This window comes from Pseudonaja textilis, chromosome 2 (assembly GCF_049901715.1).
Source record: "Pseudonaja textilis isolate UNSWEBS1 chromosome 2, rPseTex1.2, whole genome shotgun sequence".
Classification (NCBI taxonomy): Eukaryota; Metazoa; Chordata; class Lepidosauria; order Squamata; family Elapidae; genus Pseudonaja; species Pseudonaja textilis.
In genome coordinates this window covers 185,842,336-185,858,519 of record NC_141991.1, presented here as the reverse complement: position 1 = coordinate 185,858,519, position 16,184 = coordinate 185,842,336, and the positions used below count along the sequence as shown (strand labels likewise).

The 16,184-nt window shown below is 39.6% G+C and overlaps 1 protein-coding gene across 16 annotated transcripts in view; it reads right to left on the bottom strand.

The window, feature by feature from the left end:
• The window catches only part of MPDZ (multiple PDZ domain crumbs cell polarity complex component), a 93,534-nt gene extending 77,655 nt beyond the window's left edge, over positions 1-15,879 (bottom strand). For 11 of the 16 annotated variants that reach the window (XM_087926614.1, XM_087926620.1, XM_087926623.1 and 8 more), the window contains exons 1-3: positions 15,799-15,879; positions 6,225-6,290; positions 4,997-5,163 (exon numbers count right to left, since the gene is read on the bottom strand). In XM_087926614.1, the coding sequence (XP_087782740.1) occupies positions 4,997-5,163; positions 6,225-6,240 (183 nt within the window). In that variant the 5' untranslated portion in view covers positions 6,241-6,290; positions 15,799-15,879. Of the gene's footprint in view, positions 1-4,996; positions 5,164-6,224; positions 6,291-6,841; positions 9,097-15,019; positions 15,252-15,798 lie in introns of those variants that run through there. The other 5 variants (XM_087926618.1, XM_087926617.1, XM_087926615.1 and 2 more) reach the window with 5 other exon arrangements.
• Between the last annotated feature and the right edge of the window lie 305 nt (positions 15,880-16,184).

Sequence of the window (16,184 nt, the reverse complement as noted above, 5' to 3'; positions counted from 1 at the left end):
TTAACAGTACAAAAGAACAAAGCCAATAAAAAAACAATAACCACTGGAACATATGACACGTCAACAAAATCATAAAAACAAACAGTACTGTAAACAATCCTTTGGATTTAATTATTTGACAGGAATTACAGAGTTACTTCAGTGTCAGGGATAGTTCGGTTACATACAGCTTACAGGGACCATCTACATCCTCACAAGAGCACAAAATAATAATAGTATATTCAGGTAGTCCTCAACTTATGACCACAACCGAGCCCAAAATTGATGTTGATCAGCGAGACAGCTGTTAAGTGAGGTCTGCCGGATGCGTCACAGGCTGGCCACGCCCACCCCCATTTTAGCAAGGGGGGAAAGTTGCGATACGTCACATGACGACAACATGACGCCGCGGGTTTAATACCCCTGAGATAGACTATGAAGCTAGATGGCAGACTATTTCATTAAGGAGCAAATCAGGTTTTGTGCTTTTGTCATTCATTGTCCTTGAAGCTCATCTAACAGATTATTCTCTCCTTTCTGTAGGGAAAGAATGACTCCTAACGTAAAGAAAGAAACTGATTAAGAAAGAAACACTGCTGTCTCTCAAAAATTGAAAAGGCAAAGGGAAGGCTTCCTGTTATATCTTGAGACTAGTTACAAAAGAAAAGAATAGAATCTTAATTCATACTCGTTCCATTCAAAACGGTTAAGATTTAATTAGGTTTTTAAAAGGCTTTAGTACATACTATGGCAGACTTTTGATGTATTATTGACTACTAGTTCATCTGTACTAATTGATAGCTCCACTCTACTCCACTCTAACGATCATTGTTTTTAAAACTAATTAAAGTAAGTGACTTTCATGTACAAAAAGGTTTGATTTAGCATGAAATATAATATCAGACAAAGTGGCTAATAGCTCCTATGAAATTTTGCAGCTAGAGAAAATAGCCTACAATAATTGAAACAGAAAGAGGCTTTGATTGATTTATGGGTTATCTTAAAAAAACAATCTACCAGTGACAAGTCAAATCATTAGAAATCTGGAATTAAAAAGAAATGTTTTTTAGTTGTGATGGAGAAATACTTGAGATCTTATAAGGAGGATCTTCAGGATCACATGAAGAACAAATAATTTAATGCGAAACAAAGTAATATCCCATCTGCAAGCATTAATAATTAAATGGAACATCAGATATTTGGGGTACTCAACACAAAGAAATATGTGATGCTTTGAAAAACCCAAGCAAGTTAAGAAAAAAGGTCAACAGAAGTCAAGATAACTATTATCAATGTTGGAACAAGCTTGATCTTACAAGTTCTCAAGTGTAGAAGATGTTTTGTTTTGTGAATTTAAGTCAATCTTGACTCCTGACAATTCCCTGCACTTTCGTGGCAACTCATGTGATTTCATTGCTCATTGCTCTTTTTCTGGGGCTGAGAGAAAGTGACTGGTTCCAAGTCAAACTGATTTTGTGCCTAGTGGAGGATTAGAACTCATCGTCTTCCAATTCACAGCCTGGTATCTTTAACTAAATTTAAATGTATCACTAATATCAATGTCACCACCTGTAATCGAACTGGCTCTCATACAAAATATTACTGACAAATACTGTATTGGGGAAAGAAACATTACGGGTTGGTCTATGAAGAGCCAAGAGCAATGGAATGAATTAATAACAGCAAAAATATACATCATAAATACACTATCAATTTAACAATAATTTAATATAGGATATAGTGTAACAGCTTCATGTGACGGAGAAAAACATTTAATAATAATTACATGTTTAAAATATGTAATGTAGATACTGATGAGTCAATACGAAATGCTTGCATCTACCTCTGTTCGTCTTTTGGCTGTATTGTTTAAATTATTAAAAAGGACTAATTGTTTTAAAAATATTTTTGTCTAAAATATGCTTACTGATTCGCTAGATTTTTTCTAATATCTTCCTGCATGGATCCAGATGCAATAAAATCAATGACTATAATGTCCTGCTGATTTCAGTCGGTCAACATAAACTATGACTGGATCCATTGTGTTCTATGAATCTTACTTCCTCAATTGTCTTCCAAGGGAACCTTAGCTAAGAATTAGCCCTTCAAGAGTGGTTCACCGTTTCCTATCCTAAAGTACTCACAAGCTTTTGCAGCTGTATGAAGACAAAGAACCACAGGTAGCCCGTGTTAACCTTGGTAATCAGGGCCAAAATCTCAGCCACTAAGCTACGCAGTTGTAAAGCAAGATATCATGTGACTACATTGCATAGCTACGGCAATCTTGACACTTCACATTACTGTCGTTAAGCAAAGATTGTGAGTCCCTTACAACTTCCATCTGGCTTCCAACAACAAGAGTAAGAGGAAAGCTGGCAGGAAATGGCACGTTGCAGGTGGCTCACAAGCTGGTCCATGGACAGGTATGTTCCATATAAAAGCATTGCTTTATTCTATAAATTGCCTTATGCTAATTTGCTACAATCACCTTTCCTTTTACTATAGATAGCATCTGCAATATTGGCACAATTTGGCAGGGAACAAATAAAAGAATGTCTCTGATGCTACTTTATATGATAAAAGCATACATTTTGGCATTATATTTAAACTTCCACTGCAATCGGATGACGCTTCAGTACTTAGTTTGTAATTTATCTATTTTTTAAAAAATCTACTTCAGTTGCATTTATATTATGTAAGCAGTTTAGGCTAAAAAAATCAAAGTTGGTGGCATTTGTTTTTTAAACTCTGAATTTTAGTTGAAAGTTGAGAAGAGAGAAAGAAAAAACATAGGGCAGGAAGAAAGATCACATTTACACTTTCTTCCCATATATGATAGACATTGAAGGCTTTGTAAAGTATTCAATTATACAGAGGCATGCAGCAATTCACATTTCTAATAACTGCATTCCATTCACTTTTCAGCACATTCTAGGTGGGTGTTGCAGCTACATTATTATGTGAAGAACAGGAATTCAGATTAGCTTTCTTTTTCTCCTAATGTGTTCTCTTTCAAAACTTCAGTGCTAATTTTAACATCCTCACAGTTGACATAAGGTCAAATAAAAAATTTAAACTGTTAGCTAAACCATTATGTTTTAAAATGTTGGAGGACTAAATCCAATGGACACTGACTCCTTGATACTTTGAGACCTATTGTCCTCTAGGAATCAGTAGAGTATGAAGAGTTAATCATTTAATGTGTGTCCTCTTTGTCTTATCACTTTCCCCTCTCTGTTTTTTGAACTAGCTAATCTGAGCTCATACAATGCACAATGCTCACACAATTTGTGGCTGACAATAACCACCACTAACTTCAACGTGTCACGTTGAGTCCTAGTTTACACAAATCACTAAAGCGTAAGAGGTTTGGTTTTGGCTTTGCATGAAGTGTTAACTCACTCAAAAACCACTATATACTGTAATTAACATGTGGAATTCGTTACCACAAGTTGTCATGGCCACAAACTTGAGTAGCATTAAAAGATTAGATGCATTTATAGAGAACGTATCTCTAGCCTTGAAGACTCAGTGTTACCTCCAAATCAAGGGCAGCATGACCGCTAATGTCACCTGCAGAGAAACAATGGTAAGAGGGGGTCCTATCTCAATCTGCTGTGGAGATTGGCCACTATGAGAAACAAAATACTGGATTAAAGAACAGTCCTGGCCTGATGAGCAAAACTATTTTGGGGTTTGATTAATATGCAAACCATGTCCCTTCTTCAACAAAACGATTTTAAAAAATGGCTTATTAATGTACAAACCGAACTCATAAAACATGAATTATATGAACCATATTAACCATAATTTGCACTCAAAAATAAAAAGCAAATGTTTCTAGTTGTCATACTAAGAAAAGAAGGAAACAGAACAAGTATATAAAGAGAGTGCAAACCCCTCTCCCTTTTAGTATTGATGTTGTTACCTAGTTAGATAATGAAATGTCTTCAAGAAAACTCAGAGAGCACCAAGGACCCCAGGGAACAATTAATGATACCATAGCTCTCTGCAACTGGGTTTCTATATATACTAGACAACCACATTTTAGCTTGGTGTGTTATTTGAATCTAGCCTGTCTGGTTACTTTACATTTCTGCCTGTCATGCAATCCTGTAAAATTTGGGCAATTGAGAAAGCCATGTTTAAATTAACCATATGTATCATATCATGCAAGCATAGCCAGTCTTTACAATGATGTGGTTATCTTATATCTATATACAAGGAGACAAACATTTGCAAGATCACTACAGAGGAAATTAAAGGCAGGAAAAACAAAGGTAGAATAAAGCAATCAACATTATTATATGCCATAAGCATTTTGGTCTAGCAAGACTATATTCTGGCTGATTCAGACATATGCCAACCATGAGTGGAATAATCATGACTTAGATTAGAACATAGTCCATGCATAGGATCAGAAAATTATGATGCATATGTAATTGGTTATTTAATGTATGGTCTATTCAGCATACATTCCCAAATTCAGAGAGGGAACTTCAAAAATGGAACAACAGTAAAATCTACAAATACCCAAATTCAAATTATCTTTTCTAATATTAGATTGTTAACCAAGCTATGTTTTTGCTTATTACGGTTAAGAATACAATTATATGCAAGTTTAATCAGCAGTATTACTTCCAACCATGCTTACTTCTTATGTGTTTTAAGAATATTATTTTCATCTTTTTAAAAATAGGTTGTGTTTAGCAAGACAGCCTGATTAATTAATAAGATTATCCTCATTTTAGTAGAAGTATTATTTTTAATCACTGTACATTATGAATGCATATTGACATTAGCAACATTCATATTGTAAAATACCCATCTGTTCTCTTTAAAAAAAAAAAACTGCTAACCTGAATTTACTGAAGCTCAAATGAGTTTCATTACTAAATGTAGCATTTTGTTTAAATATTCAACATACATTTGTTAATTATTCACAGTTATCATATGAAGAGATCTGGGAAAGATTTATCAGCATTTTCTTTTGTCCCTCCTGATGGTCCTGTCCTACCTGATCTCGTGACTGTGGAAGAGAAGTTTGTAAGTTGAGGATTTGATTGAATAAAGGACTCTGCAGTACTGATTTTAGTAAACTTAATTTCTCCTCATTTGCTGAATCACCACGTTCTCGTAATTTTGCTTGCAGACGTTCTACTGCCTGGAGGGCTCGGTGAATATCTGGGGCGGCGGGGGGAAACATTCACTGTGACATACTATCTTTACCACGTTTATTACATTATGTGGTAGCAATCATTACAAATATAAAAATCATGAGCCAAACTCCCAAGATGCTCAGCGATGTTGAAAAATGCTTTGGAGATAAATTCCATAAATTGTGATCATCTCACAAAGCCCAGGCAACACATTAAACGACTGTTTACAATGACTGTTTTAAATTATAATGAAAACCAAACAAAATCTGAAAGAAAGTCTTAAACACAGGGTCTTATGCTTGTTCTATTTGTAAGCCAACTCAATTTGATTCTTTTGCATTCCAGCATCCATCTAGGAGGATTTGGGTTGATATTTTGCATCAGGAGAACATTAGAGCCAATACTGGGCAAGAGGGAGGTGATCTGCTCCCCCTTGAATATGCATACAGCAGCAACATCTGGAGAATGAAAGCAGCAATAGAGCATCACAAAACAAGTCCTGCTTTTTTTTTCTTTTTTCTTTGTACACGCAGAACGATTTTGTACTCCAATGCAAAAGGGATGTGTAGTTTGTATTGCAATGCTGCTTTTATTCTTTTAATTTATGCAATTAATTAAATTAATGCAAGTGCAACCCACACCTAAGCTGCTTTGGGTGTCCATGCATGCATGGATCATTGCCCAAACCCATATAGAATTGTTCACACGGTTAAATAAATCATATCTGACATGCTATCATGACACACAAGTGAGGACTTAAGAAAAAGACAAATGATGAGTCATTGATGACAATGGTATCATACCAATAGCATGATTTACATTCAGGACACAAATACATCATTCTGTGTCACAGTGATATGCTGGGGACATTGTACATCCGCTCTGCTTTTCCTCTTTTAGATCCTCAATGATTTATTTATTGAGGGATACTCCTTTATCTTTTCTTATGTTAGAAAGATCAATAGTTAAATTAACATGATTCTTCAACTTGAGAATGAAACTGATAAGTCTATTTAGTATATACTTAATTCTAAGTACATCAAATATATTTAGTATTTCTAAATGAAGTTTATTACTATATCTTACCAATTGTTTCCAACATGGCTTTTGCTTAATTCCCACTTCACCAGATGTTAATTAATTAAGGTCTTCCTAAAAAAGAATTGAGAGAAAGGAGATAAACAATTTTAAATAAATATTATAAAAATGATCTCAATTGTATCGATCACTCTGAAAAAATATTCAAAGACTGAAAGGAATCCATTGCAATTACAAGTCAATTTTAATTCTGGTAGAAATACATTATAATAAGTAAAAATTTCACAATACAGTGAACTACAGAAAACTTTATTCACAACATATACACTTTTTTGTGTCATAGCAATATCATTGCTATTTTAACACAGAAAACTTTAACAATGGCTCCTGTTTATTCTTATTAAATGAAACAGTATCTCCTCTACGAGGAAAAGAGGGCAGAAAAAGAAAGACATTAAGAAAACAGAAGTGGAAAAGAAAAGCTATGTAGTTACTTTTTCTGAATCTTAGCCTCTGTGCAATTTTTTTTTTAATATTAGTGGTTGCTATTTTTCATAAAAATATTAGTGATTCCCCCCCAAAACATAAATCTCATTAATATCTGAAACTATGATACACCTATGAGAAGCAAACTGTTATCGTCAAGATAAAAAATGTTTTCGTACCAAGAGGCTCTTAGCCCAGAACAGCTGTGAGCCTTCAGCTGACTAATCCCCTGGATTTTAAAGGTCTGTTATCTACCACATACTATTTTAACTATTTTACTCCACATTCATCATTTCATCAAAAAGGTAACATGCACCTCTAATCTCGTCTACCAGCTATGTCTCTGCAGATATAATCTCCAATGAAAATTTTCATGTGTTCATCATCAACAGTCCTATTTCGTAAATCCTTTTTAGATAAATACCTCAGAAACTATAAGCTCATAGCATCAGATTAACCAACATGCAATGCCAAAGATAGCCAGTACCATAATAAGCTTTACCTCAGAGCTGTTAGGAACTTTCAAGGCTTGCTAAAGCTAACACTGATATACAGGCTAAGAGGTTCATTGGATATCACAAAAGAGCAGCTTCTCCTCATGAGGTATGTAAGGAAGCTTCTTGTACGCAGAGTGCTAATTTTACAACAGCTAGGAAATGCTGGGAAAACAAATGTCTAATATGTTCCTACTAAAAAAAAAGAGGGTTCTGGCAATCACTGAGATAATGTATATATGTACATATGTACGTATGTATTTTACATAGCTGTCTGTCTCACCTATGTGACTCTAGGTGGCTTATAATAAAATGCAAAACATGAAAACCCAAGAGCAGCCAAGCATCATTCAACCAATTAACTACACAGCCAGGATTCAGGTACAAAACCAACTTTTCAAGGCCTGGTGGAAGATCAGCAGGGATGGGACCAATCTAATCTCAGGAGGGATGATTTTCAAAGGGCAGGTGACAAGGAAGAAAAAGCTCTGCTTCTTTGCCCTGACAAGTTGGTATTTCTTAGCCAATGGCACCCTGCCAGGATGGGTAAGATGGGGGTGAGACAATTTGGGAGAGAAAATTAGGGAGTAACTCAGTCCCAAGCCATTAAGTCTTTTAAAGGTAACAACCAGCACCTTGAATTATACCCAGAAGCACACTGGAAGCCAATGCAACTTGCAGAGTAATGGTGTTACATGCTACAAATAAACGGCACTAGTTTGTGATAGATATTTAACATACAATATTTAACGTTTGTTTTGTATCATCTTCATTGGCTATTGATTAGTATTTAACCAAACTGCAAGTCCTTAGCTGAGGACTTACTATGACCTCAGCCATGACTACCATGGGAACTGCCACATTGACAGGTGTTTCTCTACTTAGCAACTGAGATCATCTATAATTTACAGAGCCAAGATGTGTAAGGCCAACACACAAGTCTGAATTATTTGTGCTCTTTTTTTATCCAACTTGCTGCCCTCAGGAAATACATCTGGCTCCATCAATGCATCTCTTTCACCATCAGATAATTACATTTGCACTGTATTGTTTTCATAAGAAGGTTTGAGACTTCAGCTTCTGGCTGATTCAGTTCTGGGTCTATTAAATTTGTGTTTTCATGGCTTATGTGAACATGAGTAGGTATGAGCACAATTATATGCTATTATTTGATTTAAAACATGTTCTCTTCAGCTAAAAATACTGTGTTTGTAATTCAATGAAAATATATGAATAAAAATATTAAGTTTTTAAAAGTTCATTATTTGTTTTGCATTTGCAATCTAGAGAAAACATATACACATACAAGTGATAACGCAAAATTGCTTTTTAATTATTTATTTATTTTAAGAATTAATTCCACTCACAACCTGCAACTCGGGGCAAAAAAACTATACATAAATTTAAAACAGCAATTAGGTCAAACATTAAACACAATACAAACCAATATAACAAAACATGACTAATACACAGCCAAAGCAAATACCATTTCTTTAAACAAAATGGGCTCTTTCACTATCTTGCTCCAATGTAGAGGAAACTAGGTCTTCTCAACTTAACAAAAGGTTAGTGGACTCTTTCTAAAGGGCAGGCACAGCAACAGAGAAGGCTTATCTCCTAAACCAGGGATCAACAACCCTGGTTCGTGGACTGGCACCAGTCTGCAGCATGCCAGAAACCAGGCTGCGCAAACAAGCCAAGCCCCATCCACAGGATGCAGGCAGCACGCGAAAGGACGCCCCTCTGGTCTGTGGAAAAACCTCTCCCCATGGAACCAATCCCTGGTGCCCAAAAGGTTGGGAGCCACTGTCCTAGAACCAAGGCTACACTGCTTTAAAAATGGCCTTTGAGCATGTCCACAAGCATGAGTTGTGACCTGGATCTAGCAAGAGGACCACATCCCTATCCTTGGATAACGCTTTCAAGAGGCACCATCTGAGGGAGCTCCTCAATGAATCTTTGAATCTTTGTTCTGGAAGAAAAAAGCATCACATAGAGAGGAGAGGAGTGGAATTCCATCCATGCCGTTGAGTCTATCACCTCATCAGGTACTGGAAATTATTAAGTCATAAAGATGGGGCATCTGATTCAAAAAGCAGAAACAAACAGCCGCTGGATAACAACATTTAGCTGCTTTAAGTTATGCACTGGTTGAATGACGCTCCTATTTCTGTAGATTAAATGCCAGTATCCTTGGGAAGCCCAGGTGATTTCAGATGTCTCTCCCTATTTGAACAACAGAATGAGCAAGTCACCTAGTTATATATATTCCCCTGGATCTAAGTGAGCTACTGCAATCATCATCATCCTTGTGAATTCACTGGGAATTGAAGACAAATCAAATGGAAGAACCATGAACAAATGGTGAACTGCTAGTATGCTACTGGTATTTGAAAAAGTGACTTGAAATCAGTAGTCAGGATTCTTGTGTAACCTGTGAGGCTGGATCATGGGGCGGGGGGCGCTTTTATCACTTTATGATGAATTTCTGAGTTTCCATCCTAACTTGCAAGGCTGTCAAACTCCCGGACCGGGGACCAGATGCATCACCCACTGGCCACACCCACGCCCAGTTTAGCAAAGGGGGGGGGGGGAGTCCTGATACCTCACGACACCATGATGACATGAGTTTGACACCCCTGATTTGATGTCACTCACTTCAGATCCAGGATGTTATAACATTCTGTGCTCTTCTTAGGAACAATGAAGAATATGGAATATCAGCCCAAGAATGTCTCATCTTTGGGAATTTCTCCAATCACTTGTACAGATAAAAGCTGATTTAAGCCTTCAGGACGTTTTGTTGCCTTGTGAGTGAATGAGGAATGAGGCACAGTAATATTGATATAGGCTGGTGGATTTATGACATGGCACTTTGAGACTGTGTTTAAGAAACATGCATCATTATGACAGTTCAGAGATAGATAAGTTTCATTAGCCTCTTGCAGGTTGTAACGATTGCTGTTGTTGCCTGCATATTTACTCTGGGTGTTAGTGGAAGGCATTCTTCCCCAAACTGAAGCTTAGGCTGATATGATTTGTTTTGGAAACTTTGCTTCTTCTAGAGTGAGAGTGTTTTGGGCCAGGGTTCAGCTACAGCTGAGGAAATTGAAGATGTACGATAGTTTGATAAACTACTGATCTTGCTGTGTAACGTTTTAGATTAAGGACAAGCCTTTTGTTTTCTCCTATTCTCAATTATATCTTATAGACTTTCTTACAAAATTTATTAGGCTTTTTTTAAGCCTAATAAATTAGAGCATTAGCTATTAGTCTTTTTTCTTCTCTTAGGGACCATTCACCTTCTTCCTTATCTCTCTGGTCCTGAAGGGAGGTGTCTGAATCAGGTGTGATAAGAGGTGACAATTGGGTTCTTCTCCATTCGATTGCTTGCCTCTTCCCTTTCTGATAGCAGCTTGAGTGACCCTCAATCTCCATGGTGAGAGTCTGGAGGAAAAAGGCAGAAGGTGTGGGACAATTTCCTTCTTCCTACATTATGATCAAGTTGAAGAGTTCCAGAATGCTGTTTTCCAGGTGTTTTTATCTTTTTACTCTTATCACTTCAGTGGCCAGGAGTTTCTGAGGAGTGGGAGGCTTAGAGGGCTTTTGAAGAATAACTTGGTAGAGCCAACTGAAGAGTCAGAAGAGTGCTTATCCTTCAGGCAAGTACAGTGGATTGGCAACTTTCATCTCTGTTGCCCAGGCTATTTAGCCATGGAAGAATCGCAATGATCCCCAGCACTTCTAAACACCATGCCACTTGTGGCTAACAACTTAACAACCACTGACATCAAGGGAGTCCTTGCTGGAGCTATAAGCATGTATATGGGAACTGGGAAAAGAAACAATGTCAGTAACTTGTCTAGCCCTGCTTTTTGTGTGTCTGAAGCACTGTTGAACATCCTGGGTCTGATTTGGGACAAAGCATTAAACCAGGCTTGTCCAACCCGCGGCCCAGGGGCCGCATGCGGCCCAAGTCGCCTCGTAATGCGGCCCAGTGCCCACCCCAACCTTCGTGCCAGAGCCAGCGAGGAGGAGGAGGAGAGGCAGGGGCGGGGCGAGGCAAGCGCCAGGCCAAGCAGCAACAGAAAAGGCGAGCGCCGTCAGAGCGCCACCTCCTGCTTTTGCTGCCGCCGCCACCGCCCCCGCTTCTGCCCCCCCGCTGCTTCTGCCCCCCCGCCCCCGCTTCTGCCCCCACCGCCGCTTCTGCCCCTGCCGCCGCTTCCCCTGCCGCCGCTTCTGCCCCCGCCGCCGCCGCTTCTGCCCCGCCATCGCCGCCGCTTCTGCCCCCGCCACCGCTGCTGCTTCTGCCCCTACCGCCGCTTCTGCCCCGCTGCCACTTCTGCTGCTGCTGCCCCACCACCGCTGCTTCTTCCCCGCCACCGCCGCCGCTTCTGTCCCGCCACTGCTGCTTCTGCCTTCCAGTCCTGCCTCATCCAGCCGGGCCATTTGCAGGAGGAAAGGTAGGCGCAAGGCGGGCAAGCTTCCCCCCTCCCCCGCAAAATTTGGCTGGAAAATAAACCGTGATTAAAAAAAACCGTGATAAAAAAACCATGATAACAAAACCGTGATAAAAAATAAATAATTTTTAATAAATAATACATAATAAAAACATCTCACTAACTTCATTTCCAAATAAATTTAATATGTTAACTATGTTTTCTATGGATGGTTTCTATGGTTTTTTGGATGGTCAGGTATCGTTACTGTTATTTTATTTTATGTGCGGCCCAAACCAAATTTTCATCTTCTAATGTGGCCCAGGGAAGGTGAAAGGTTGGACACCCCTGCATTAAACTGTGACATTTTAGGACAATAAATGCATGTACTTATTTGACTGCGTTAAAAAGAAAATAGCAACAAAAGGAATTTAGCAAAATGCAATATATCATACTAATGAGAAAATGTAGTGGTGAGAATGTAATGTCATTTCAAAATTGGATTAATTTTAAGACAATGTTCATATTAGAAAAAGATACCATTGCTGAAAATGTTATTTTGGCTGTCTTAATGGAATTGTATTTGCTTTCTAAATACAAACATTCTCCATCTGAAAAAAAAAGTTATGATAGTTATGCTAGCCTTTTATAGCAAGCCATTCTAAGCGGCCTTTGTAAAGGTCCATATTTTTATCACTAACATTATTAATTTTTACACTTTCTTCTAACCAGTTGTGGGATTCAAAAAATTTTTACTACCGGTTCTGTGGGTGTGGCTTGGTGGGCATAGCATGGTGGGTGTGGCAGGGGAAGGATACTGCAAAATCTCTATTCCTATCCCATTCTTGGAGGAATGTTCCTACAAAATCCCATTTCTTCCTCACCCTACAAAGCTGCTTTCCAGCTCAATTATCCTGTGCAGGGCAACCAAAGAAGACCCAGTCGATCAGCTGGGACTCAGGAGGCAGAGAATAGATGGGGGCGGGTCCAGTCAGAGGTGGTATTTGCCGATTCTCTGAACTACTCAAAATTTCCGCTACTGGTTCTCCAGAACTGGTCAGAACCTGCTGAATACCACCTCTGCTTCTAACATGCTAAAAACCACCAAGGCAACATACAAATCTCTCCTATCTTCCTTTAAAAGGGTGCAACTAGTCTGCAAAATACAAGAGTTCCCATTTACACCCAATGGACAACAAAGAACACAATCTGGATACAATAGCTTTTGGAAATGCAGGAATGCCTATAGAAAGCCACCATGTAATCAAAGTGTCCTATTTATATCAATATTGACATATTATCTGCCTGAAAATACCTACTTATAATTTAATTTACTTCCAAGTTAAATTTCTTTTTGTTTTTTTGCCTGGATCTTTTATAACCCAATCTGTGATCTTACATTGGAAGAGCAAAAAAGATGGTGAAAGCCTGTGCAGTAACACAAAATATGCCACTACAGCAGAGGTGGTGTTCAGCAGGTTCTGACCAGTTCTGGAGAACCGGTAGAGGAAATTTTGAGTAGTTCAGAGAACCACCAAATACCACCTCTGACTGGAGATTTTACAGCATCCTTCCCCTGCCATGCCCACTAAGCCATGCCCACAGAACCGGTAGTAAAAAAAAATTGAATCCCACCACTGCACTACAGTGAACCAGCATAAACATCGAGATCCCAATGAACTAAATTCTGTAGCTTAATTTATTGGGTTATCCATCATCATGCCTGTAATTTCACTGCATAGTTTTGCCATTTGCAAAAAAAGAACAAATATATACTAAAATCCACTAATATGCTGACATTTATTTTAGTGAGTGCATTGAATTTGATTACTAAGTATTTTTTTAAATGGGTTCTACCTTGTAAAGAAAATAGAAGAGAGCTTTATAGCCAAGTCATACTGAAAGTCTATTTGTTATTTGTAAATGTTAACAAAATATGTCTCTTAAGACATGCTGCTTTAATGCAATATGTTTAATATGTTAGTTATTTCTATTATGCCAATATAAAATGCATTGATACATAAAAAATCTATGTACTTAATTTGAAACTTATATCTATTTTATAAAAATATTTAAAGGCTCTATATTATGAAAAAAAAATTCAAATTATTTGATACTCTATTTTTTCTAAATCCATGTCTTAAAAACAAACAAGTGGCACCCTATTTCTAAGAAATGCTTTAATGTTCTAGTGATCTCCATAGCACAGCATTAAAATATGCTTATTCTATAATTTCACTGACAATTATACATTGCATATCATGAAAATTCAACTACTGCATACAAACAAGTTTCACCTCTTCTTTCTGTACTTACTATAGGCAGAAAGATATACTGACACACTGAAATATAGTTTCGCCTAGATTATCTATGTTTCTCTGCTGAATTTAACAAGTATTTTTAAATCAATGAATCCAAGTCAATGGACTGTGGAACTATCCAAGGAATAGTTAAATGGTGGAGAATATTTTTAGCCAAGAGTTTGAAATTAAAAGGTTAAGGGGCTTGCCAAGAAAATAAAGAGTGCATGATCAAGATTATTTAACAATTCATAATGTCTTAATTCAGTGTAGTCCTACTATTTAGACCTGTTTCCCCACCCTTTCAATTAATAATTCAAACAATGACTAATGAAGTATATTTCACAGTAATGAGATCCCAGAATGTTTGCTATTTTGGATTAATATGGAGTGCAGATACAGCAGATCTGCCTAATGTTTGTCACTCTACAATTGTATACAAAAAAAATCCCTCTATTCTACTCCGATTACATCTGGAGTAATTATCAGTTTCTTGATTATCTACTCTCAATTATTGCAGAAAAACCCAACTCCACCTACAGCTACTTGTTGAAGAAAAAAGAATGAGAAATGCATCTTATCATTATTTCTAGCGATGGTAAACATAGGAATCAACAGGCTCAGTCTTTACTGTACTGCTTCTCCTCCATTTTTAATGCACTGAAGTTCAAAGATGCCGTTCTCCATTTATTCCCTTTCCCCAGTTACTTTACAGAAAAGAAACTATGAAAAAGCTCCCCGCCGAAAGGAGGATGCTCTTTTTAATCTGCATAATTGATTCCAACCCACCGAAGTGCGCATGCAACCCAGAGCAGATCTCCCCCTCCCTTTCTCAGCCATAACAACTTCTTTTCCACTTTTGTGACCTGCTTAAAACAAGCTGATCCACCCATAAACACACACAACACAAACACCCACCCCTGCTCAAGCATTACCAAGACTCTACCCCACACCAGGGTTTCGGAAGCATAAAGTTGCAAGAGACGGGTAGGAGCGGGGGTGGGTTCATATATAAACGGCCAAGTTGGAGAGAAGAAGCTGGGGGGGGAGGGGGTGTCATACAGTATTAATACAAAAATCCCTACACACACACACCACCCCTAATAAAATGAATCCAACTCGACCGGCCCTTTTTGTTGACATCCACTTTCTTCCTGAAGACAGGCACCGAAGCAAAACCAAGGAGCATCCCCCTCGGATCCTCCCTCAGTTCGGCGAGGCCCCGGTTTACCCCTCCCCTTGCGAACACACACTCCAACCCATATACACACAAACGTCAGAGACCCCGTTGCTGGAACTCGGCCAGCCCAGCCAGCTTCCTCAGAAGAAGCAACAGGCGGCCTAAACCTCCCCTTTTTGTCCGCGCCAGCAAAGCTACTACGCCGGCCTCCTCCGGACCCGCCTCCGCCGCGGGCATGATGAGGAGGGGTGGATGCCCTCCCCCGGCGTTACGACGCCCCCTCCCCAGAGAAAAGCCTCGGCCGGCCCTCTCTTCCGCTGCCCCCGCCGCTAAACCTTAAAGCGGAGCGGTCTATCTGCTAATAAGCCGGGAAGGGCTCCGAAGGCTTCCCCCACCACTCCATATTCCCTCAGCCTTTCCGGAGGGAGAGAGAGGGCGCTTCCCCCTCCCTCCTGGAAATACCACACACACACACACTCACACCTCGCAAGAGTAACAAACACAACAATCAGGGCTGGCAAAACGCCTCACCAGCAGCAGCAGCAGCAGCAGCAGCAGCCGGCGGGAACAAAAGCGAGCGCGGGGCGATGAGAAGGCTCGCCCCGGGCGGAGCTTCCATGCCGCTTCTGCATTCCAAGAAGCAACGGAGGCGGAGGCGCCCCCTCCCCTCCCCGGAGCCCGGCTGGCCTCCCTTTCCCCCAATGGAGCTGTGGAGTCCCGCACCTCAGGGCGTGTGTGAACGGAGGGCAATGGCTTAGCTTTTGAGGCGAAGCCCCGGATTGCTGTTGCCGCCGCCGCCTCCTCCTCCTCCTCTCCACACGCACACACACACTTCTCTCCGGGCCGTTACTTCAGAGCAAAGAAAGCGAAGAAAAGCTGTAGGGTACACACGCGCAGGCGACCGTGAAACTTAATCCTGCCCAGGCATCGAGAGGCTCGACGCCAAGGTTCCCCCCTTCCTTCCTCTCCTCCGGAGACTAGACGCTCGACGTCCGCCAACCCAGCCGAGCTCCGGCGCGGCGATTGCAAAGGAAGGCACCATGACAACCGCAGCAGCAGCAACAGGAGGGGGCCGTAAGGTGCTGTGCAAACTCCTGGGTTGCAAGACG